Here is a 23,208-nt window from a genome sequence, read left to right on the forward strand (position 1 = left end):
TATTATTTCTTCTTTGAATGTTTTGTAGAATTCCCCAGGGAATCCATCAAGCCATGGACTCTTGTTTTTTGGGAGGTTTTTGATCACTGCTTCAATCTCATTACTGGTTATTGGTCTAGTCAGGTTGTCTATTTCTGTTTCAGTCTTGGTAGTTTACAGGTTTCCCCAGAAGGCATCCATTTCTTCCAGGTTGCGTAATTTATTGACATATAGTTGTTGATAATAATTTCTAATAATTGTTTCTATTTCCTTGGTGTTAGTCATGATCTCTCACCTTTCATTCACTAATTTTATTAATTTTGGTCCTTTCTCTTTTCTTTTGGATTAGTCTGGCCAGAGGTTTATAGATCTTATTAATTCTTTCAAAGAACCAGCTTCTAGTTTCGATGATCTGCTCTACTGTATTTCTGGTTTCTAATTCATTGATCTCTGCTCTAATCTTAATTATTTCTCTTTTAATTTGTGGCTTAAGCATCATTTGTTGTTTTTTTCTCCATTTCTTTAAGGTGTAAAGATAGTTGGTGCATTCGGGATTTTTTAAATTTTTTTTGAGTGAGGCTTGGATGGCTATGTGTTTCCCCCTTAGGACCACCTTTGCAGTATCCCATAGGTTTTGGACCAATGTGTTTTCATTCTCATTGGTTTCCATGAATTGTTTAAGTTCTTCTTTGATTTCCTGGTTGACCCAATCAATCAATGTGATAGAACACATTAATAAGAGGAGAGAGAAGAACCATATATGGTCCTCTCAATTGATGCAGAAAAAGCATTTGACAAAATGCAGCATCCTTTCCTGCTTAAAACTCTTCAGAATATAGGGATAGAGAGAACATTCCTCAATTTCATAAAATCCATCTATGAAAAACCCACAGCATATATCATTCTCAATAGAGAAAAGCTGAGAGCTTTCCCTTAAGATCAGGAACACAAGGATGCCCACTCTCGCCACTACTATTCAACACAGTACTAGAAGTCCTAGCAACAGCAATCAGACAACAAAAAGAAATAAAAGGTATTCAAATTGGCAAAGAAGAAGTCAAACTCTCTCCGCAGATGACGTGGTACTTTATGTGGAAAACCCAAAAGACTTCACCCCCAAATTACTAGAACTCATACAGCAATTCAGTAATGTGGCAGGATACAAAATCAATGCACAGAAATCAGTTGCTTTCTTATACACTAACAATGCAACTGTAGAAAGAGAAATTAGAGAATCGATTCCATTTACAATAGCACCAAAAACCATAAAATACCTCGGAATAAACCTAACCAAAGAGGTAAAGGATCTATACTCTAGGAACTACAGAACACTCATGAAAGAAATTGATGAAGACACAAAAAGATGGAAAAACATTCCATGCTTATGGATCAGAAAAATAAACATTGTTAAAATGTCTATGCTGCCCTGGGCAATCTATACCTTCAATGCCACCCTGATCAAAATTCCAATAGCATTTTTCAAAGTGCTGGAACAAGCAATCCTAAAATTTGTATGGAATCAGAAAAGACTCCAAATCACCAAGGAAATGTTGAAAAAGAAAAACAAAGCTGGAGGCATCATGTTGCCTGATTTCAAGTTATATTACAAAGCCCTGATCACCAAGACAGCATGGTACTGGCACAAAAACAGACATATAGATCAATGGAACAGAATAGATAGCCCAGATATGAACCCTCAACTCTATGGTCAAATAATCTTTGACAAAGCAGGAAAAAATATGCAATGGAAAAAAGACAGTCTCTTCAATAAATGGTGCTGAGAAAAATTGGACAGCTATACACAGAAGAATGAAACGCCACCATTCTCTTACACCATACACAAAGATAAACTCAAAATGGATGAAAGAACTCAATGTGAGACAGGAATTCATCAAAATCCTAGAGGAGAACATAGGCAGGAACCTCTTTGACATCAGCCACAGCAACTTCTTTCAAGACATGTCCCCAAAGGCAAGAGAAACAAAAGCAAAAATGAACTTTTGGGACTTCATCAAGATAAAAAGCTTCTGCACAGCAAAGGAAACAGTCAAGAAAACAAAGAGGCAACCCACAGTATGGGAGAAGATTTTTGCAAATGATACTACAGACAAAGGGCTGATATCCAAGATCTATAAAGAACTTCTCAAACTCAACACCCAAAAAACAAATAATATCAAGTCAAAAAGTGGGCAGAAGACATGAACAGACACTTCTCCAAAGAAGACATACAAATGGCTAACAGACACATGAAAAAATGTTCATCATCATTAGCCATCAGGGAAATTCAAATCCAAACCACACTGAGATACCACCTTACACCAGTTAAAATGGCAAAAACTGACAAAGTAAAGAAACAACAAATGTTGGAGAGGTTGTGGAGAAAAAGGAACCCTCTTACACTGTTGGTGAGAATGCAAGTTGGTACAGCCACTTTGGAAAACAGTGTGGAGGTGCCTCAAAAAATTAAAAATAGAGCTACCCTATGACCCAGCAATTGCCCTACTTGGTATTTACCCCAAAGACACAGGACGTAGTGAAAAGAAGGGCCATATGCACCCCAATGTTCATAGCAGCAATGTCCACAATAGCCAAACTGTGGAAAGAGCCGAGATGCCCTTCCACAGATGAATGGATAAAGAAGATATGGTCCATATATACAATGGAATATTACTCAGCCATCAGAAAGGATGCATACCCAAAAACACTGACATATTAGAGAGAACCCAAAAGTATACTGAAAACAGGAAGGAGCCCAGAACAAATTTGAGAAGCTGTTATGGAAAAAGCACCAGGTTAGGCTCCAGCAGATTTCCCAGATCTGCTTCTGGCTAGGCAAGTCACCCTATGCTAGCAAATTAATCTCTCTGGAACTCAGGGGCAAAATTATGAGGTCAACCTCGATGGTCTTAAGTTCTTTAAATTGTATGACTTTATTTGAAAGTAGATCACCAGCAAGGAGAATATATTGCTTATGGTAAATACCTACATCTTTGCTGAACTGAATCATTCTATGTTGCTACAGAAGGAGGAAATAGGCAAAAATTATAATACATAACAATTTGGCTCAATATTAAGAGCTTTTCACAATTAAAGTTATGTAATAATGAAACCAGTTGTCTCAAAAAAATAGTGAGATAACTCTTACTAGAAATATACAGGTAGGTGCTGAAGAGTGTGAGCTATTATGACTGCCAGTCTCTTCCAACCCTAAGATCCTATGATTCTTTAGGTCCAATTCACCACATACCTTTCCTCCAGGTTACCTCCACCATTTCTCACTGATGTAAATCAGCTGCTCCAGGATTTCATCACTTCATGGGAATATCTCCATTTAGCCCATCTCTATGTCAAGTCATTACTCCGCATGTCCAGTTTCCCAGACATGGTTTCTGGCTCTTGCCTGTACTGGCTGGTCCTCCTTTTGGTTATCTTCAACATTATTATTTGGTATAGGTATGGAGGAAACTTGTTGAAATTGCTTTAAAGGCTACATATAACCTTGTAATAATACCAGTGATGTTACCATGATGTGGATGAAATAGATGATGTTACCAGCTTTCTGATTAAGTGCCACTCATGTGCTAAGAGCTTTATATGCATTATCTCATTGAAGCCTCCTGGCAACCCTATGAGGAATGCGTATCCATTTTACAAATAAGGAAACTGAGTCAGAGCGGTAAGTACTTTGCTCAAGGTAACTGAGCTAGGAAGAGGCAGAATCTGGACTTGAACGCTAGTCTGGCTAATGCCTCTAAAGTACCTACTCTTAAACTACTATATTCTACTGCAATGGTTCCCAGAGTGTGGTCCCTGGACCAGCAGCGTCAGCGTCACCTGGAAATGTGTTAAAAATGCAAAGATTCACATCTACTGAATCAGAAACTCTGGAGTGGGGTTCAGCAATCTGTGCTTTAGCAAACCCTCCAGATAATCCTGATGCTCACTGAAGTTTGAGAACTACTGATCTACTCAACTGAAAATTTGCCTAGGAAACCACACTCTACTTATTTAAACAACTTTTTGTATTTGAATTTGAGTGTGTGGTGGCTCCTTAATCTCTCTTCAAGGGCAGAAAGACAAAGCCCAGTTACAGAAAAGCCAGGTTTCCTGTCCCTTCCCTGAAATAGGAAGGGTGATTCTTTGTCATTCTTGGTGAGGGGATAAGAAAGCAGCTGTTTTAAAATATAAATAAGAGGGAAACCAGAAGGAAAGAAAAAAAATGCTTTTTACAGTATAGCTAAGCTACTGTGGTTAGACATAATGAGTGAGTAGACTAAAAAGATCTCAAAATTCCCTTCAAGCCTTTATATAATAAATAACATTAATGTCTACTTAATCAAAAATAGTTAAAATAAAAAATCCTTCCTAGCAGGCATGCTTTTTTTTTTTTTACAAAAAAGAATACCTACATCTTAGCTTTATAAATACATCAACGGCAAGGGGTGCCTCCACGGTGGCATAACCAATGGCAGTTACCATCAGCTTCTTTGTTTTAAAAAATAAAACTCCTTTTAGCTTTGCAGCTCACACTGCCTAGAATGTGACCTTGGTCTTTTCAAGCTTCTCTTTAGTCTGTAGCACTGTGCAACTCTGCAAATCAGTCTATAATCTCTTTAATATCTTCCCGCACGTGCAATTTTAAAGCTCAGTCATCGACATAGAACCCATCCTTTACTTAAAGGTCTCTAGAGATCCTTGTAGCCCATCAGATACAAGGGCTTTCACAAGGACATGGGGGTCAATATGAGTGGTATGAAAATCATGTGTAAAACAAGATTATTTCTCCACAGGTACTGTTTGCCTGCAAAAAGTAATGAGTGGCTTTTCAGTCTATAGAAATGAAGTAAACTAGGAACTGCCTTACTCCATTCATGCTTGAAGCTAGTGGAGTTGGCTCATACTACACCACATTGAAGGTGAAATAAGCACATTTCACCTGCAAAGTCCTGATGTCTGAGTCTGAGTTGATGTTTTATTATATCCCCCTTGTCTTCCTTCCTTCCAGAAAGTGTTGGAGGGAGGCAGTTAGCTAGTGGATAACCGTCAGCATCCATTCTTATAAGACAGTAGAAATATGGACCTCACTAACTCTCCTCTCCTCCAACTACATCTAAATAAGGTCTGTGTAAAGCTACCAGCACTCAGGAATGTAGAGAGTCAAAAAAACTGGAACAGCCCGCCATAAGTCATCGCAGGTCTAAGGATTATCTGTACACTATCTTCCACTAGTGAAACCCTTATTTGAACATTATATCCCATCACTTCAAAGGGAAAACTAAAAATTAAAAAAACAAAATAATAAACCCTCTATCTTATGACAATTCAACATGCCAAAAAAAGGGGGGGAGGGAGCTGAAGATATACTAACTAAAATTAATCCCTATCTATAAAGAAGATTCCTTCCTTCCTTTCTTCATTCATTCATTCACTCAATTTTACTCAAAAACATATGCTAGACAATATCTAGAAAATGCCAACCGGCTCCACATGTCCTCTCCAATTCCCCCAAAAGGCCAAACAGGAGGAAATGGACTCAGTAAAAAGCAGGACCTATTTTGACTGACGAGTCAAACCAGATGATTCAATTACTGGAGCACTCTCCCAAAGAAAACTCTGAATAGGCAACACTGAGCAATGCCAAGCCCTGGGTAGTCTGGTCAAGTACCGATCTGTCTGAAAGCAGCGCTCAAGGCCTCCTGAGATCTCTTCCATCTATAGTTTGTAATTGCATCCATGATAAGAGGCTGAATACAAATTGACCTCTGCCAATGTCTTCCCCAACCTATATAAAAAGGCCCCTAAAATTCCACTTGATAACAAATCAATATAGCTAGTGGTAAAAGTAGAAATGGACATTTTGTTTCTATACACAGTATATTGGGTATTTTGTGTATAGGAACTCATTAAATCTCACTCACATCTTATGAAATCTTTTTGAATGTAATGGATTACATCCATTACATGGAGGGTTTAATTCCAAATTTTCATCCAGACCCTTGATCCTGTTTAGTCGAAATATGTATCAACAACCTAACTAAACATGAAGTAGTGTTTAATGGTGAAAGTGTAACTCACCCTGGCCATGTCCACCAAGAAGTTCTCAAATAATTTCCAAATGTGGTTACTGGTGTAGATTTCTTTCATTTCCACTTCAGTGTCCACATAACAGTGATTAACAAAATTCACATAAGCAATTTTAACCTGTGCAAGTTTCAAATACAAAAGAAAGTGAGTTTTGTTCATTGTTCATTTTCAAAAATCAAATATGAAAGGTTAAATAAAATCTCGGTTAGTTACTACCGTGGATTATAGCATGTTTTATGTCTACCTAGAAAGCATTCCCATTTCCCTTCTCTTACTAAAACCCTCCAGGCCCCGACCTAGTAGCCCATTCCCCTGCGCCCAGTGTTGGAATGCACAAGTACACCTGACAGAAACCAAGTCTGTCCTAGTTGAGACACTGAGAGTCAAATGTGCTCCCTTTCCCTGTCTTCCTTCCTCTCCCTCTCCCTCCCCTTCTTTCTGTCTCTTTCTCTGACATTCTGTCATTCTCTCTCTCTCGCTCATTACTAAAGTGGAACAAGGTAAACCCAAACTCCAAGAATCCATCTTCTGCAAGTACATGGAGGACAATTATGCACAGAAAGAGAGAATGAGGCAAAACCACAAAGGAACAGGGGACAAGAGATGGAAAGAATTCTGACATTGTTTGAACCTCTTGATCCATCAGAACAACTATCCTTCAAATTCCCAAATACAGGATCCAATAAAATTCCCTTTTTTAAATTTAAACAGTTCAAGTTAGGTTTCTGTTGTTTACAACCAAGAGAGTTCTAATATAACATTTAAATGTGTTGATTAAATAATACTTTAATGCCATTCAGAAATATTTAAGTTACTATTTCTGAGAAGAAACAGGCTCACAGTTTACAAAAAAACTATATTACTTTAAAGTGTAGTACCACTCTTTCCCATATTTAACAAAATCCCTCATAAAGGACTGGGATGAGTCTCACCAACACAGAGTATTTCTGAAGTGTGTAGAACAGTAGTGTTTGTGGTTCTTCTCTTTCCTTTCTTTATTTTTTTTTTTTAATGAAAATGTGATGAGGGGTGTCTGAGTGGCTCAGTCGGTTAAGCATCTGACTCTGGATTTCAACTCAAGTCATGATCTCAGGGTCATGAGATCAAGCCCCGAGTCAGGCTCTATGCTCAGCGCGGAGTCTGCTTGGGATTGTCTCTCTCCCTTTCCCTCTGTCCCTCCCTCTGGCTCACATGTGTGTGTGCTCTCTCTCTCTCTCTCTCAAGGAATAAATAAATAAATAAATAATGGGATGGGTGCTATAAACCACCCTAAATGCATATACATACAAAATCATGTAAATAATTTCAAGGATTCATAGAATCCAAGTTAGAACCATAAGGAATACAGGGTCAGCTTTCATGCCCTTAGTGCTTCTCTGTCCTTGACTAAGGCCAAAAAGCAGACAGGGTGCCTGTGTCAAGAACTGATCATAGGGTAGGGAGACTTCAGAACCATTCAGTGCATTATCATAATCATCTTGACAGCAGCTTATATTTATTCATTGTTTGCTACACGTCAAACCCTTCAGCATTTTGTATGTAATATCTTCCTTAATTCCACCCTCCAGCAATCCTCTCAGATACATACCAGAATTGTTCTGCTTTAAAATTGTGGAAATGGAAGATCAGAAAGGTTAAGTAACCTGCTGGAATCAGTCACACAGCTAGAAGTAATGGATCCAGGATTCTGACTCATTCTTTAATTCATTTGTTCATTCATTCAAAACATACTTATTAGGTATAGTCTCAGGATCAGGTAATATAATGGTACATAGAAACAACCTAGTTGCTTCTCTCATCACGCTTATAATCTTGGGCAAGGATGTGAAGGCTACAGACCTTTATTAATAACATTCAAATGTCAAATTTCAAATTGTAGACTCTTACAACTCTACTATGGGAGGCCAAGGAAGTTTTCCTTAAGGAGGTAATGCTTGAATCAAGATATGAAGGATGAAGAGGAGTGAAGCAGGTGAACATAAGGGGCCAGAGTGGTGTGGTCAGAAAGAACAATATGTGGGAAGAAGTACTGTCAGAATCAGGACCTCAAATAAAGACAGAACCCAGGAATTTAATCACTACACTATGCTTCCTTTCTTGGCCATCTTATTTCAAGCCAATCAAAGCATGAAGTACCCTTGCTATGAAGTGTCAATAATTCCACAAAATAATCTCACAAAAATATACTTTCAAGTCCATCACTACATAGGACTACTGGGAAGTTAGGGAAGTTAACTTAACCCTACACCTTTTTAAGTTACTATGATTTAAAATGTTTAGATTTATATCATATTTGATGCATCACACATTTATGAACTTTGCAACAATACACCACAACAGTAGAAAAGAAATTATTGCAATGTACATTCCTGGAAGCCTCATTAATCCTGTTGGCAGACAACCAGTTTTTAATGATTTTTTTCCCTATTATCAGAGCCAAACAAGGAGAGAGGGTAAAAGAATGATGCGCGAATAAAACAAAATGCATGTCCGTATTTCCAAGACTGCATTTATTCCGTAAAGCAAGGCAAACCTACAGAGTCTAATAGATGATACTACTGCACCATCCTAGCCTCTCCTATCAGTGATCGTGAATTATTTATGCAGCATCTATTGCATGCTCAAGAACATACCAGAGGTAACAAGTAAAATCTCAGTTTCATCACACTGCCATACTTAGAATTTAAGAGACTCCCACAGTAGCTTCCAGTAACCAACAGGGCTCTACTTTGAAAAAGTTTACCGTCTTTCATAGCTTCCTGTAGAAGTAAAAAAGGAAACTTTTTATGCGCTTTTAAATTTTTCTAATTATATAGCTAAGTACAATTTCTTGACTAAATACATTATCTCATTATAAATAGTATGGGGACTTCTAGCACTTATGTACTTCCGTGGCTGCTCAGCTTTTGCCAGGCTTACCTCAGGGATGCAGTCATCGTGGGTCACCACCCTCACTATGTCGTCCAAGGGCAGAAGGGAATTGCACTTGATTTCGGTGTAGACATTTTTCCCCTCTGTGCATGCTGCTAGCAACTCCACCAGGGTGATGTGGTAAGCTAAGGGGCCACTCTCATCCCCTCGGTCTCTCTCTGAACACATCATATGGAGAAGGATGGGAAATGATGCTCTATCATTGTAAAAGATCAGCACATCTTCACCCCCATTTATCAACTGAAATGATAATAAGAGAGTCTACATAGCAGTCCAAATGTTCATCCTTGCAGCTATTGCCAAAGGTTTGGTCTATCTGGAAACACATGCATCTCTTTCTAAAAACACAGATGATATTGCAAAAGCAGAACTATACCAAGGCAAGATGGTAAAAAGATTCTAGTCAGGTGCCAAGTGATTATTTATGAATACTATCACAAGCAAGCCAGGGAGATAGGGGAGAGCTGGATGGGGACAAGAATTAAATGGTATAGATGATAGTTAATCATTCCCCAGTGAATTATCCCCTGAAATTAAACCTGCAAAATATTTCAAGAAAGTTGCTTTCCTCTACTTCAAATGAAAAATGCCACTGCCAAGACATGAGAAATCTCCTAAGTCTAATTTTACTAAAGGTGAGTAAAATATCCCAACCCCCTTCAATAGTGACAGAATAAAAAAGCAAGTACTTTGAGCCAAATGCAACTTTACAAGAATCTGGAAATTCCATGCGTTGTGGGCACCGTAGGGAATGGAGGTAAAAGCGGAGATGAGAGAAATGGAGAAAAAAAAAAAGACTTAAAAAGAGAAAGAGAGAGAGAAACAAAGAAATGAATAAGCAGAGGCTTTTAGGATATACATTTTCCTTCCTATTTTATTTATACAATTTTAGTGGAGAATTCCAGCAGGTGGTACTTTTATTGCTCAAACTGCGTAATATCTTATTGTCTATTATCAGTACCAATTTTCTAACCCCAATTGGAGATATTTGGGGGATATATTTTTTCTCTATTTTAATTAAATTGATAACAGATTTAAATCAATAAAACAACTGGCTTGCTTTGAACGTTTTGTTGAAAGAGAAGGTACATGTGTTAAAATATGTATTATATGTCAACACAATATAATATTATAAATACTTCTTTCCACATAAAAACACTTCCCCTAATAGGTATCATAAAATTTTGCTAATTTTTATTTGCTGCTTTCCCATTTTAATTCTTTCCTTGATGATCATAATGCAAAATCAAATTAGTTCCCACATTTCTAGGCAATGAAGAACAATTACGAATGTAAATATAGATAAGGAAAAGGTAACTTTTAAAATGATCTTTAAAATGTTTAATAAAAATAATTTACATTAAAAATTCAAGGCTTTAAGCTGAATTAATTTTAAGATTTCTATGGGGCAGGAGGGACTCCCATTATATCAGTACAGGAGTCCCCCTCCCCTCATTCCCAAATTGAAAGTATTTAATTATGAAAATCCCCTCAATCAATATAATCTATTACATAACTATTTGGTAGCCAGGGTTGAAAGCTGGCTTAATCCAACCAGGCCTTTACAGAACCATTAGGTCACAGAGCAATGATTTACCCAAATGGACTCAATTTCTCCAAAGTACAACTTGGTTCCTGGTGAGTAACTTACTCATTGGATAAATCTCGCTCAATGTCAAATATCACTATGAAAAGAACAAAATAAATGAGGTACTTCAACCATTTGCATTTCTTAAATTTTCAACTTAAGCTTCCACACATTATAAATCACTGATGGATAATTGCTATTAATTAACTTAATGCCGTTCAAACCCTTCTGCAAACAGTAGCAGAGAACACGGATTCTTTCTTTCAGGAATAGAGCAAAAAAGGCAGTGGGAAAACAGAGTTACAACCATCTTTGTTACAGACTGAAAACTTAAAAATATAAAATGTGCCACTTTCATTCTCAATTATAATATTTCACAGAATTTTGCTATTTAAAGTACACAAATTCCTTAAGGATCAAAAAGAAAAATAAACTCAGAAAATTATACAATCAACTTAATGGTATGTTACTTCACTAGATTTAAACAAAATATACTTGTTGCTTAAGCCATCAGGACGAAATTATTTTCCACACCTATGTTGTGGGGGTGTTTTACACTATACATTAACAGAAAACACATACTTGAGCACATTACTTATGTGAAGCTATTAAAATGAAAACCGAGAACATACCTCTGTCATTATCATATCCTGGCATTTCTTCACATATTTACCATCTGCTTTTACAATCGTTTGCAAAAACCTCAGGTACTCCACATGGCGGCCGTGTGTCTCGATGCAGTGCACAAAGTGTTGCACAACTCTCTCGCTGATCTCATTGCAGAGATGGTAATTGTTCATGAAGATGTGCCGCATGGTTTCTGCTTCCAGAAGCTAACCAGAAAGGAATGTACCCTTGTAATTCTAACAAGATCAATTTTCTATTTTACACTGCTTAGACTAATTTCCCTGCTTGTGATCAGTTTTATATTTTATGCAAAGCCATAGTGAGTTTCCTGGGCAAGCCTTCTACAAAATGCAGTGAGATCATTCACCACTAAAAGCAAACTGAGCTCACAAAGGAATTTAGTTGGAAAAAGGAGCTGATTATCATAAAGGTCAAAGTGTTGGCAACGGCACTCTTGAGATTAATTATCTACTGCTCAAAGTTAGTTCTTCCCTAGTATCCACTGACATACATTTTACAGAGTTACCTCTACCTTTGAGTTTTCCATATTTATCTCACTCATGGCATTGAAGTTGCTCTTGGTTCTACCAGATTTTTTCCTAATGTTAAACTATATACATATAAAGGAAGTTGTCACTTGCAGGTAAAATTCATGTAATATTTCAAGTTTCTGTGAATGTTTCCTTAGTGGAAAAAAAAAAACATATTCACTTTTAGGAAAAAAAAAACATATTCACCTTACAAGGAAAAAAATAAGGTGGTAAAGACTAATATGGTGTTAAAGATTAATAAAATTCCATTCATCAATGCTGCTAAAACGAATCAGGGGGACACTTTACTATCAATATTAGAAGTCACTAAAATACTTACACCGGGGGTTAAAAACAAATTCAGATGTTTATGAAGGAGCACTTGGTTCTGTGGATTTCCCCGACAGAAATTCTGCAGGAACGTGTGGGCCAGATTCATCACTTCGTTCATCTTTTCATCATTCTGTAAGTGAAAGAGTAGCAATGATACAGAGAAACAAATACACCATAATACCAAATATTATGAAAAAGCATTTTCTTTCCCACATGTTTTCTTATCCTCTCTGCTACTGTGTTTTGCTGCCCCTCCTCTGTGCCCTTTCTGTTTCTACACCTCCCTACCCCTCCCACTGTTACCACCACCCCCCACCGTCTTCTAGATGTTTCTCACCTTCTCTTTATTTCTCCTTCTATTACCTGTTCTACTCCACTCTCTCAACCCCTCTTTGTTTCAGTCTGTCTCTTTCTCCCCAACCTCTCTGCTTATCCACTACATTCCCCCACCTGCCCACAGCTGCATCTTCCCCCCCCACCGCCTCTGTGCCCACAGCCTCTTTGCCCAGAGCTCGTCTGTCCTGCCTTCCTCTCTCTCTGGCCCCTCACTCTCTCTGTTCCCTCCCTTCTCTGCTTCACTTCCATCCTTCTCATCCCTCCCTTCTGTGGGACTTGCTCTCTTTCCCAATATTTTCTTGTATCCGAATCTTCCGGTTTCTTGTTTTCTCCTCTTTCCCTACCTTCTAGATGCTCCTCCTTCTCAAACTCTTCCCTTCCTGCGCCTTTTCCCAGCATCCGTCATCCCTCATCCTCTTGCTTTGTCCCTAGTCCCTTTCTTCTCTCCATTCACTTTTCCTCTATTCCCTGCCCCCACCCCGGTAAATTTCTCTTTCTCTCTCTATATATATTTCTGACCTCATCTCGACTCCATCCTCCCCTCAACCCTGGCCTTTTGCTATTTATTTTTTTATTTTTTTATTATGTTCAATTAGTCAACATATAGTATTTTGATGTAGTGTTCAATGATTCATTAGTTGCATATAACACCCAGTGGTCACCACCACATGTGCATTCCTTAATACCCATCCTTTTGCTATTTATCTTGTCTATTTCCACCTCTTTGTTTTCCTTTTCCTCTTTGCTTTCTGATCTCCTCTATTCCCCAATCTTTTTGGGTCCCCCTCTTTCTGAACACATGTACTTGTAAGTTGCTTTCCGTATTCACTGTCGTTTTTCAAAATCCCATAACACTATGGAGATATCACTGAAACCACCTAAATTTTTTCTGAGTAGTTGATTATCCAATTTGTCATGTAGACAGTGTCAGAGATACAAAATGGACTCATGTTTTTAGTAGCAGTTTTAATAAATAATTTAATGTTTTCTGTTTTTTTCTAAGAGTCTATAGTTTATGCCATCTATAACTAAACAAAGAGCCCAAGATCATTAATAGACCCATTTCCTCATATTTAAAATAGGGATGATTTAACTAGAAGAGTAAATGAGACCAAAAACTTCATTCCTGACTTAAAAATAGGAAATTTTAATTCAAAATCTACTAACACTTTCCTTTACTTGTGTAATGCATGGATAGTAGAAAGACATCAATGAGTCTTCAGCCACAGGAATACCCAGTTCCCACTGAAAGCTGGCCAACACAGAAGAACATCAGGACCAGTTCCACTGTATTTGACATTTCTTTTGAAACTCTCCTCTTACTCTATTTTTTGTTTCTGCACCATCCAGTTATTAAAACTGAGCAAACCTATAAACATAATGTAGTAGTAAAATACTGAATGCTAAGTTATATTACTAGAAGAAGGGACTTGATCACGTGTCCAATGCCTATGTTACAATATCAAAGATGAAATAATGTGGGTAGTAAATGCTGAGGATTTAATACCTTTTGTTGCCTTTCAATAATTATTTTATTGCATTCTGTGCCACAGAATGAATTATGCCACCTAAGGAAGGGTAGAATTGATAAGTTTACATGTTAAAAAGTAAGCTGAATCAGGAAGCAACCCCATCCGAGGAGTGTAAGTCCAAGTGGGGAGAACATCTGCACCAGGAGAGGCATGGCATGGCAGGTAACACCTGGGAGATAAAGAGGGCATCCACCCTGGTGCTGTCAGAGCCCGAGTGAGGGGCAGAGGGTGTCCATATGGAACAGGGGGCTGCTGCAGTGATGGAAGATTAGCTATTTACTGTATTAACAAATGAGTATTTCAACACACACATATGTTCCTTGGCTTTGTCTATTTAGAGGGCCTAGAAGAATGAAACCCCAAAAGCAGTAAGTACACTTAGTTCTCAGAACTTTGCTTCTACAGTCATTCTCCCCCAGTGGAACTGGGGCCACTTAAAGAAATGGCTGATTCCAGAGCTGGAGCAAGAAAAATGCGTAGTGATCCTGGAACATCTTAATGTGTAAAAAGCAAGGAACTACTCAAGAATGACGTGCATGTTAGAGGACAGAGAAGCTAGCTCAAAGGGGAGTCACTGGGCAGACTGGGGACCATCTGAGAATAAAAAAGATAACTAGAGAAGCCTAGTGTAACCTAGGGAATAAAATGAGTATCTACAAATTTATACAGATTAAAATAAATAAGTGAATAAATAGATTGAAAATTTGATGAAGAACGGGATATTTACTTAGTTTCAAAGAGCCTCCCAACAAAATACTCATTAATTACCAAGGGAAAATGACTACTTTGCAGTGAAGAATCCTGGCAGACACCACCTTAATCAAGTGATCAAAGTAAACACCATCAGTAATGGGATCAAAATCAAAATTATGTGCCTCTTGATAGAAAGTGATGGGAAGAACTTAGCCTCACTTCTGTTATGTTCCTGCCAAAGATGCATAACTGAATCTAATTACGAGGCAATATTAGCTGGCCCAAATGAAGGAACAGTCTTCAAAAGAGCTGGTCTATCTTCAAAAGTGTCAGTTTCCTAGAAGTGCCAGCATGAGGAGATATACAAACATGACAACCAAACAGCACCTGTTTCTGAAGTGGACCTTTTTGTCAAACAGGACACAGTTGAGATGATGAGAGAAATGTGACCAGCACCTGAGGATTAAGTGGCAGTCAAGTGTCATGCTCTTCCCTGATCTGGAAGCTTGTCATGCAGTTATGCAGGAAGAAGAGCGTCCTTTGTGTAGGAACCACACACCAAAGGGCTCGGGGCTGATCAGATTGGCGACTCACTTCCAAGCAGTTCAGGGAAAAATATTCTTGTAACTTTGTTATATATTTGAGATCATATCAAAATAAAAACTTTTTTTTTTAAAAAGTAACTAAGCACTAACCTTTTCATAGGGTATCTTCAGAAGATCCAACACCACCGAATGAGCTCCCATGTTTTTCAGTAATCGTTGATGTTGATTCCGACACTTTTTATTCTGGACACAGAGTTTACTTAGTCTAATCAAAATCTTTTTAAAAAGAAGAAAAGCGTTAAATATAAGGAATATAACATTAAATGTAATACACAAGCAAAAGTTATTTGCCACCCAAATATAAACCCATATAAAAACATCTGACATGTGCTGACCTCTTTTACAATCCGGTAGTTATTGCTCTTATTGCTGTCAATCTGAGGTTTCCTTGTTCCATCCTGCACTGGACTTAAAATGCTTGATTCCTAAAATAAACACAAGTATGTATTTTACCCCATACATAGCTTTGTAATAAATTTATTTATTTTGTAATAAATAATAAATATATTTGATAATTATTTTGTAATTTATTTTTCAACTTAAATGTTACCGTTCTACTTTTTTATCCCATAAAACCTTCCTTGGCCTGAAGGAATCATGCAAATTACCAATTCCCAATAACAGCCAAATTACAAGATAGATGGCATTACTAATAATTAATGAATTCAGTTAAAAAGGAAAAGTTATTACACAGTGTATTTCCTTATGCTAAATATACCAGACATATCATTGCTTTATAGAGCTGATTGGAGAAGGAATAGTAAAAATCCAGGGGATAAGATGTGTAATTTTATCATGGGGGATAAACTACAGGGGGTAAAAAAAAGGTGAAAAAGCATATCATAACAGCTGAAAAAACATATCAGAGATGGAAGGAAAGAACACTTTAACCCAAGAATTCTCTGCCAGGTTACCATGACATCCCTAGGAGTCATGACTTGGGGCCATCCGAGCATGTACAGAGCCATGAAAATGAAGAAAGGAAAATAAAATTTAAATTAAAAAATAATATTTTAAGTTACTAAATTAATAAAGCTTATTAAGAGGTCCTGAAATGCCAAAAATATTTCACTGTAACAACCATATGTAGCAGCACAATAAAAGACAAATATAGGGAGCGACATATTTTAAATATCAACTCTTTAAATCACTAAATAAAAATAAAACACATTACAAATAATTTAATACCTGAGCATTTATTAAGACTTAATACATGCCTGGTACTAGACGAAGGTGAGTGGATCTAAAAGAAATAGGGTATGTGGTCCTTCTCACAAGAAAATTACAGTCTAACCAAGAAAACTGGAAGAAATATGAAAATAAAGATTTGAACTGAGCAGAATTCCCTATTCAGAGAAAGGGAGAATAGCTCTATCTTTAGACAGATTTATGAAAGAGGTCAAGTGAAAGCCCAGGTCTTGAAAGATGAAAACTGTTTAAGCATGAGAGACATGTGAAGGGAGGGGGGCACTTGTTAGGTGAAGAAGTCACTTTTGCCAAAGGTACTGCAGAAAGAGCACATATGAGAGTGTACAGAGGATGGCAAGAAGAGCTAGTGCACGTTGCACGAGAGAGGGCAATCAGTAGAGTGGGACCTGATTGCCTTCCTGGTTTACAATATGTACAAAATGGCACTGGGATGAATGTCAAGTCCAACTTGAGTCAAAAACACACTGAACTCCTGACTATATTGATGGTGTTGGGTTCTCACAGTTAAAGGGGACCCCAATCTAAGTTCAGGGAAAAGTAACAAAAATATGCAAAGCCAATCAGTGTAATTTCATTTGTCCCAAGCTGTTTCCATGACAAATCACAAAATTAATACAAACCGAGAAAGAAAGGAAAAAACTGTCCATGCTCATCAAAGAATTCTGAGGAAAGGCTTCAAGTAGGAGAGTGACTTGACCAGTGCTGACCCATCACCACTTAGTAAGCTTTGTATTCGTCTTTGCTTCTGTTCCTGGCAAATACTGTCCAAGATAGAGGCTTCCAATCTGAATGCGACCTTAGCAAATAACCTCTCCTACCATTTTATGGAGCAAATGAACATTTCCTCTTTTCCACCTGCAAATTCCAGTACCATCCACAAACTTACCTTTCCTGCTGTGTCTCAGAGGAAAAAAAAAAAAACTTTTGGTGTATTGATTTTTCAAATTCCAACTCCCCTGCCTCTTCTCCATGCTTCATCTCTATTTCCTGTGCATGAGGAGTTTCTGCTGTCTACCGATTATTTCTCACCTCTTTAAAAATATGGTTAAGTTGAGGGTAACCAAGCATTTTTCAGTGATACTGCCCATCTTTGGGAGTACTTGTGCATCTCAGGTTATGGCCCCACTAGATTTCTCAAAAGAATACTCTCTACCACACTGTATTAAAATTGCTTTATGTGCCAATGACTCATAATCACCAAAACTTTCTTTAGCATTTGATTCTGTAGTTCACCATCATTTTCTTTAAACCCCACTCTCCTTATTTTATTGTTTCGTTGATAGTCTTCAAGATTACTTTCTACCTTTCTGACCACCTGTCTCTTTCACTCAACAGAACTGGAACTGCAAAAAGTAAAGACTAGTGAACACTGAAAACATTCACAGTGTTACTGCTGGAGTCCAGGATTGTGTCACCTATCCATCCTAACAAATGCTAGGAGGGAAAGGAAAACAGTTCAACCTCCACTGCAGGTAAATAAAGAGAAAAAAGAATGCGAGAGATTGTCTGCGAGACAACAAGCACTAAGTGAATCCTAAAAACTTGTAGAAGCAAATGTAAAGCTACATACCTAAGAGAAGCCAGTGCAGTAGAGGGAAGGAGCCCAAGTGCTGATATGAATGGAAAGTATTTAGATGGATAAAGACAGGGGGTCAGAGAATGAGACAAACAGGGTTTCTATCTGATAGCAAAAATTATTGATGAGAAGCAGAAATTTCAAAAGTTAGAAATATAATGAAATTTCCTTTTTCTGATCAAAAAGGTGGAGGTTGAAATTTAAAAAGGCCATGTTCATTTTTTTTCTGGAAGAAAAGAAATATTAAAAAAAAAAACAAGTTTGTACTACAAACCAGGATTAAGATATTACCAAGTCTAAAGATTGACAAAGCTCCTATAGTGGAAAGGAGATGTTTCTGATATATGTCACCTTTAAAAAAATCAGTTGAAAACACAGTCAAAGCTTCAGCAAATTATTTAAGTCTATTTTTCAAACAATGACCTGAAGAAAATGCAACTGTCTTGTTTTTAGAAAAGTAATCTCAGGCAAAATGTACTACATTACAAAAAGCTATGCTCTTTAGTTCAGCCCACGGGAAATACAGACAATGCTAAACTATGTAAGTATGGGAATTATGAGGAAAAATTATTTTAATTTAAAATTGCCAGCAGTCAACAAAAAGAGGCAGCCCTGGAGAATTAAATAAGCAGCCCCTTTTAATTTCAGAAAATAATTCAATGTAATTAAACGGAACAAAAATATTAACCTACAGAACATCTGGATGATTCCGAAGCAGATCAGGGGAATTTAGGAAATATGTAAACTATGTAATTACAGTTAGGTTTCATTTTCTTATTTTGATGCCAAAATGATCTAAGTAAAGGTGTTCCAAAAGTTTTCCTCCAGAAAGGGCAGAAATTGATTATATGTTTTATATCCTATGTAACTTTGATCTTAGGTCAGTGGCCAAATCTACAAAGTCATGCCTTCATTCTAACGTCAAAATATTAGTAAGATACAAAATGCAGAAGTGTAACTTATGCAGAGTCCCGGAGCTGAACAGGCTCAGAAAAAAAATGTGTAACACTGAGAACGGTGCCATGCATATAGTAGATACCCAAATTATCCTTTTGACAACTGTGATGAAGAATAAATATGGCACTGAGAAAATATTTGCACTTTATTATAATTATTTCTTGTCATCTGGAAGAATTTGAACTTATTTCCTCTAATGGAGTATGGGAAACCGAACTCCAAGTTCAGTGATTTCATAGAGGCAGCTAGATTTTTAATTGCATAGCATTTAGTTACCTACTGTAACATAAAACAGTAGGTTTAGAAACAATATAGCAAGAATAGTCTAGAAGGGTCTAGATATTTCTGGAAGAGTCTAGAAATTGGATGGGTAACAGAGTTCTAGACAGAGACTCAAAAAGTGAATACCTAAGCAAATACTGATTCTGAATGTTTATTCAGAATTTATTTTGCATCAGTCAAGCAAACTCTTTTATATCAATAGCAAAAATCATATAGGGAAGTGATATTGTATAAACTACATGGTGAACTAAATATTGGCACCAATTAATAGGAATCTGGCTCCTTAATTTAAACAAGGGCAATCGTGCTTATAAAAAAAAAAAAAAAGACTTTCCAAATCTTACAATGTAGAACTGCCTGCATCTGCAGCTGCATGATTAAAATAGCTCAGTGCATGTCTTCTCTTTGTCCCCACCCCAATGAAGTTAAAGGATGTCCTTCCTCAGCAATGTTGTCAAGTCAGCAAGTCTGCAAAGCATTCTGCTCCCCATCTGTATCCCTAGCCTTTTCTTCCTATAACCATTATTCAACTCCATTAGTGACATCACTTACCAATCACCATTCTCCCAACTTCAGATGTCAAATGCCTTCATTTCCCTTTCCACCTTCTTCCAAAACATGAAAGAAAATCCAATAACCAGTCTTTTATATTTTGATTCACCAATCAGATTATAATTTAGTTGCAGGTCTTCATAACAAATGTCACCTCCTTCAGACAACTGAATGATAACCTTACTGTGGAATATATTTTTCCTCCCTCCCATCTAAGAGTAACATCATATACCAGTCATTTAGGAAGATACCTAGAGGGTGACAGAGCCCTAAAATCACCCTAGATCTACTTATCTAACTTTGCATGTAAAGCTAATTTGGACAATTATGGGGTCATGGCTGACAGTTTCTGCTTCCCTGGTTGGCATCTAAGGCTGCTTGAAGACTTGGCCGAAGATCTACAATGTGCAGAAGAGGTGATGTCCACCATTACTGGCAGATAAATTCCCTCCACACTTCCCTCAGCTCAAGCCCAAATACTTTCCCTTCTAGAGGGTAAAAACATATTTCTAACCTGACCCCAAAACTATTTTCCTTTCCCTTTGTCCCAAGACAAATACAATATTGGTATTTTCTGACTCATTTGACATCATTTTAATTAGTATCTGATGATGTTTAATCAGATGTCCTAGAAAACATCCCAAATCTCCTCAACTATCTATACCTCTGATAAATAAGGTACCAAAAAAAGGGTGTGCGCCACTACAGTGCATTAGAGGGATATTGGGAAAACAGGGAATATATTGATGATGAGTATGTTCAATGTGAACTCATAGTTGTTTTCATAAAAATGCAACAGGAACCCATTACAGTACAGCACTATACAATACTTTTTATAATTATTTATGTAATATAATATATAATACTTTTTTATGTAATCCTCCCCAGTATTTTATAAAACACAGAAAAGATAGGCAACCCTCTAGTCAGCAGGGTGACAGAGAATAACAAAGCACCGTACAGGAAATGAAAACCACAATATAAGAGAGCCCTTACAGACTATGTCTGATACCTGATATGTTAAGTGAAAGAAGCTTCCCCAGTCACAATCATATCACAACACTCCCTGATACAGCTGTGAGAAGCGGGTTGTCCATATAGAATGTAAGACAAAGCCATTGGCACCTTCTTTCAGACTTCCCTCTTTGGCAAGCAATCACTACAGAAACATTAATGCCTGGTCTAATGACATCTGCACGCTCTGATGTAAGTGAATCAACTTCTAGAATTTCGTTAAAAGCCACCTGCTGAGGAAAATAAACCATATGGGAACTTAGAATCCTCACTAACAACTTATATTAAATTAAGAACAAGTGGCAAAGCAAAAAAAAAAAAAAAAAACCAGTGAGAAAGTAACTGTTCTTTATAACAAGAGGAGAAATACTAAGTTTATCCTAAAACAGCATTAATTGTAAATGTAGGCCCAAAGGACAAGAAGGGAAAAGATTCTTACAATGGAAGTAATTTAAAGAAACAAATTCAGGAGATACAAGCATTACATTTAAGAATTTACATGACAACCAAATAGAATGAGGATGTGTAAAAGTAGCATTTGACTCAAAACCAAAAATTAGTTTTCAGCTGTATGTCTTATGAAAGGACTTATTTTGTGACAGTCATCTACAGCCATCACCTTCAGTAGCATTTGCTCAGAGGCAAAGGACAGGGATATGTAATGTTATATAAACAAATGAAATAAATATACAATGAAGTCTGGGGCAAAAATTAAAAAAAAGGAGATAAGAAAACAAACTTCAGAAAAGGAAAATGCAGGAAAACACGCTACAAAATTAATGGATAAAAGTTCTTCATGCAATAACCACAGTGTCCCTCACTGATCAGGTCATGTAGGAAGGTTCTGTCTAAAGCACATGGACTCCATCTAAACCAAGCCATGAAGGTTAGACATTCTACCAGTTGCTTTTGTCAAGAGTTAGTCAATCATAAGTTTTGCTGAAGAAACAAAGTTTATGTAAAATTATTTTCCTTGCTGTGCAGAATCAAAGTACTAACACTTGGAAAAGCAGAGTTTTTTTTGGTTTTTTTGCAGATAACCTTCTAGAGGGATCTGCCTTCTTGCTTGCTTGCTTTATCAAAGGAAAAAGATCAGAAGTGGTAGGCAAAGAATGGACACCAGTTTTTGCTTTTAAAGAATGATAGCATGGGGCGCCTGGGTAGCTCAGTCAGTTAAGCATCCAACTCTTGATTTTGGTTCACGTCATGATCTCAGGGTCATGGAATCGAGCCCATGTCAGGCTCCATGCTGGGCATGGAACCTGCTTAAAATTCTCTCTCTCTGCCCCTTCCCCCCTGCCTGCACACTCTTTCCCTCAAAAAAAATAAAAATTTTTTTATAATTTTTAAAAGAATAATAGCATATGGAGGTAACAGAAAAATCATGAGACAAGGAAAGTGTATCTCAAGAGAAACAGAGAAAAAGCAAAGGAAGGAAGCAAAGGAGGGAGGGAAGAAAGGAAGGAATTAAATTCATTCTCTCATTAAGATAAATTTGCATAAAATCCAAATACCTATGAGGAAAGTTAATGCTAAGACAACAAGAAATCTCAATAATGAGAGTATATCATTCCCAGTGAAATGCAAACAGTCAAGAAATCTTCAAGGACTTAGAAATTTGTTTAAAATAATCATAAAGTGAGGAATAATGTCTTTCACATCATGCGGACCCCTCTGTGGTTGCTGCATGCTCAGGCTGACTCCACAGCATCACTTAGCAGAGGTCAAGGATAGCTTCATCGGTAAAGGGGAAAACTACAAGCCAAGTGCCGGCAAGAGAAGGCAAGTGCCCCCATCCTTCCATCATTCCACAGTAGGTGCTGGGTGTTCTGCCAAACACCAGTATGGGTCTAGATTTCTGAGTAACTTCGCCTATCCCCACCTTGTAGTAACTTCTTATGGGGCAAGTGTTAGAGCAACCTACCAGCAAAGGTACACACAAACTTATTTCTTGGGCACTAGGCTGTCTGGATTCAGGTACCCATCAATTATAGGAATTTATCATGAATACCAGCTACGGCACCCACAGGAATTGGACAGCTCCTGCTGAGGAGTGGAAGCCACAGATCCCATCAGAAGCCAAGCTGGTGTACAGCTTCTCAGAAGAGAAGACCCTGCCTCCCACATTCCCCACACACCGTACAGCCAGCCTGTTGTCTACACAACCCAGAGTGAGCCCCTAGGGACATTTTTCAGTTAACTCTGTTCCTTACATTACAAATCCATTAAAAGAACAAAAAAATATGAAGCTAAGCAGGCAGATACGAATCTAGAAGGCATGGATGTGAAAAAGAACCAAGTAGAAACCCTGAAAATGAAAAAAAAAGTAGTCCCTGAGGTAAAAACTAGATAGACGGCTCAAATATTAGACTCTAGATCA

General features: G+C 37.4%; 1 protein-coding gene across 1 annotated transcript in view; it reads right to left on the reverse strand.

The window, feature by feature from the left end:
• The window catches only part of ITPR2 (inositol 1,4,5-trisphosphate receptor type 2), a 499,992-nt gene that overhangs the window by 269,421 nt on the left and 207,363 nt on the right, over window positions 1-23,208 (reverse strand). Inside the window, exons 27-32 of the mRNA XM_028113213.2 lie at window positions 15,574-15,663; window positions 15,329-15,454; window positions 12,080-12,202; window positions 11,215-11,415; window positions 8,983-9,234; window positions 6,055-6,180 (exon numbers count right to left, since the gene is read on the reverse strand). Of these exons, the coding sequence (XP_027969014.1) occupies window positions 6,055-6,180; window positions 8,983-9,234; window positions 11,215-11,415; window positions 12,080-12,202; window positions 15,329-15,454; window positions 15,574-15,663 (918 nt within the window). The remainder of the gene's footprint in view (window positions 1-6,054; window positions 6,181-8,982; window positions 9,235-11,214; window positions 11,416-12,079; window positions 12,203-15,328; window positions 15,455-15,573; window positions 15,664-23,208) is intronic.

The sequence above is a fragment of the Eumetopias jubatus genome, unplaced genomic scaffold, assembly GCF_037043125.1.
Source record: "Eumetopias jubatus isolate StellerSeaLion01/CBP00866 unplaced genomic scaffold, mEumJub1_p1.0 scaffold_8, whole genome shotgun sequence".
Taxonomy (NCBI): domain Eukaryota; kingdom Metazoa; phylum Chordata; class Mammalia; order Carnivora; family Otariidae; genus Eumetopias; species Eumetopias jubatus.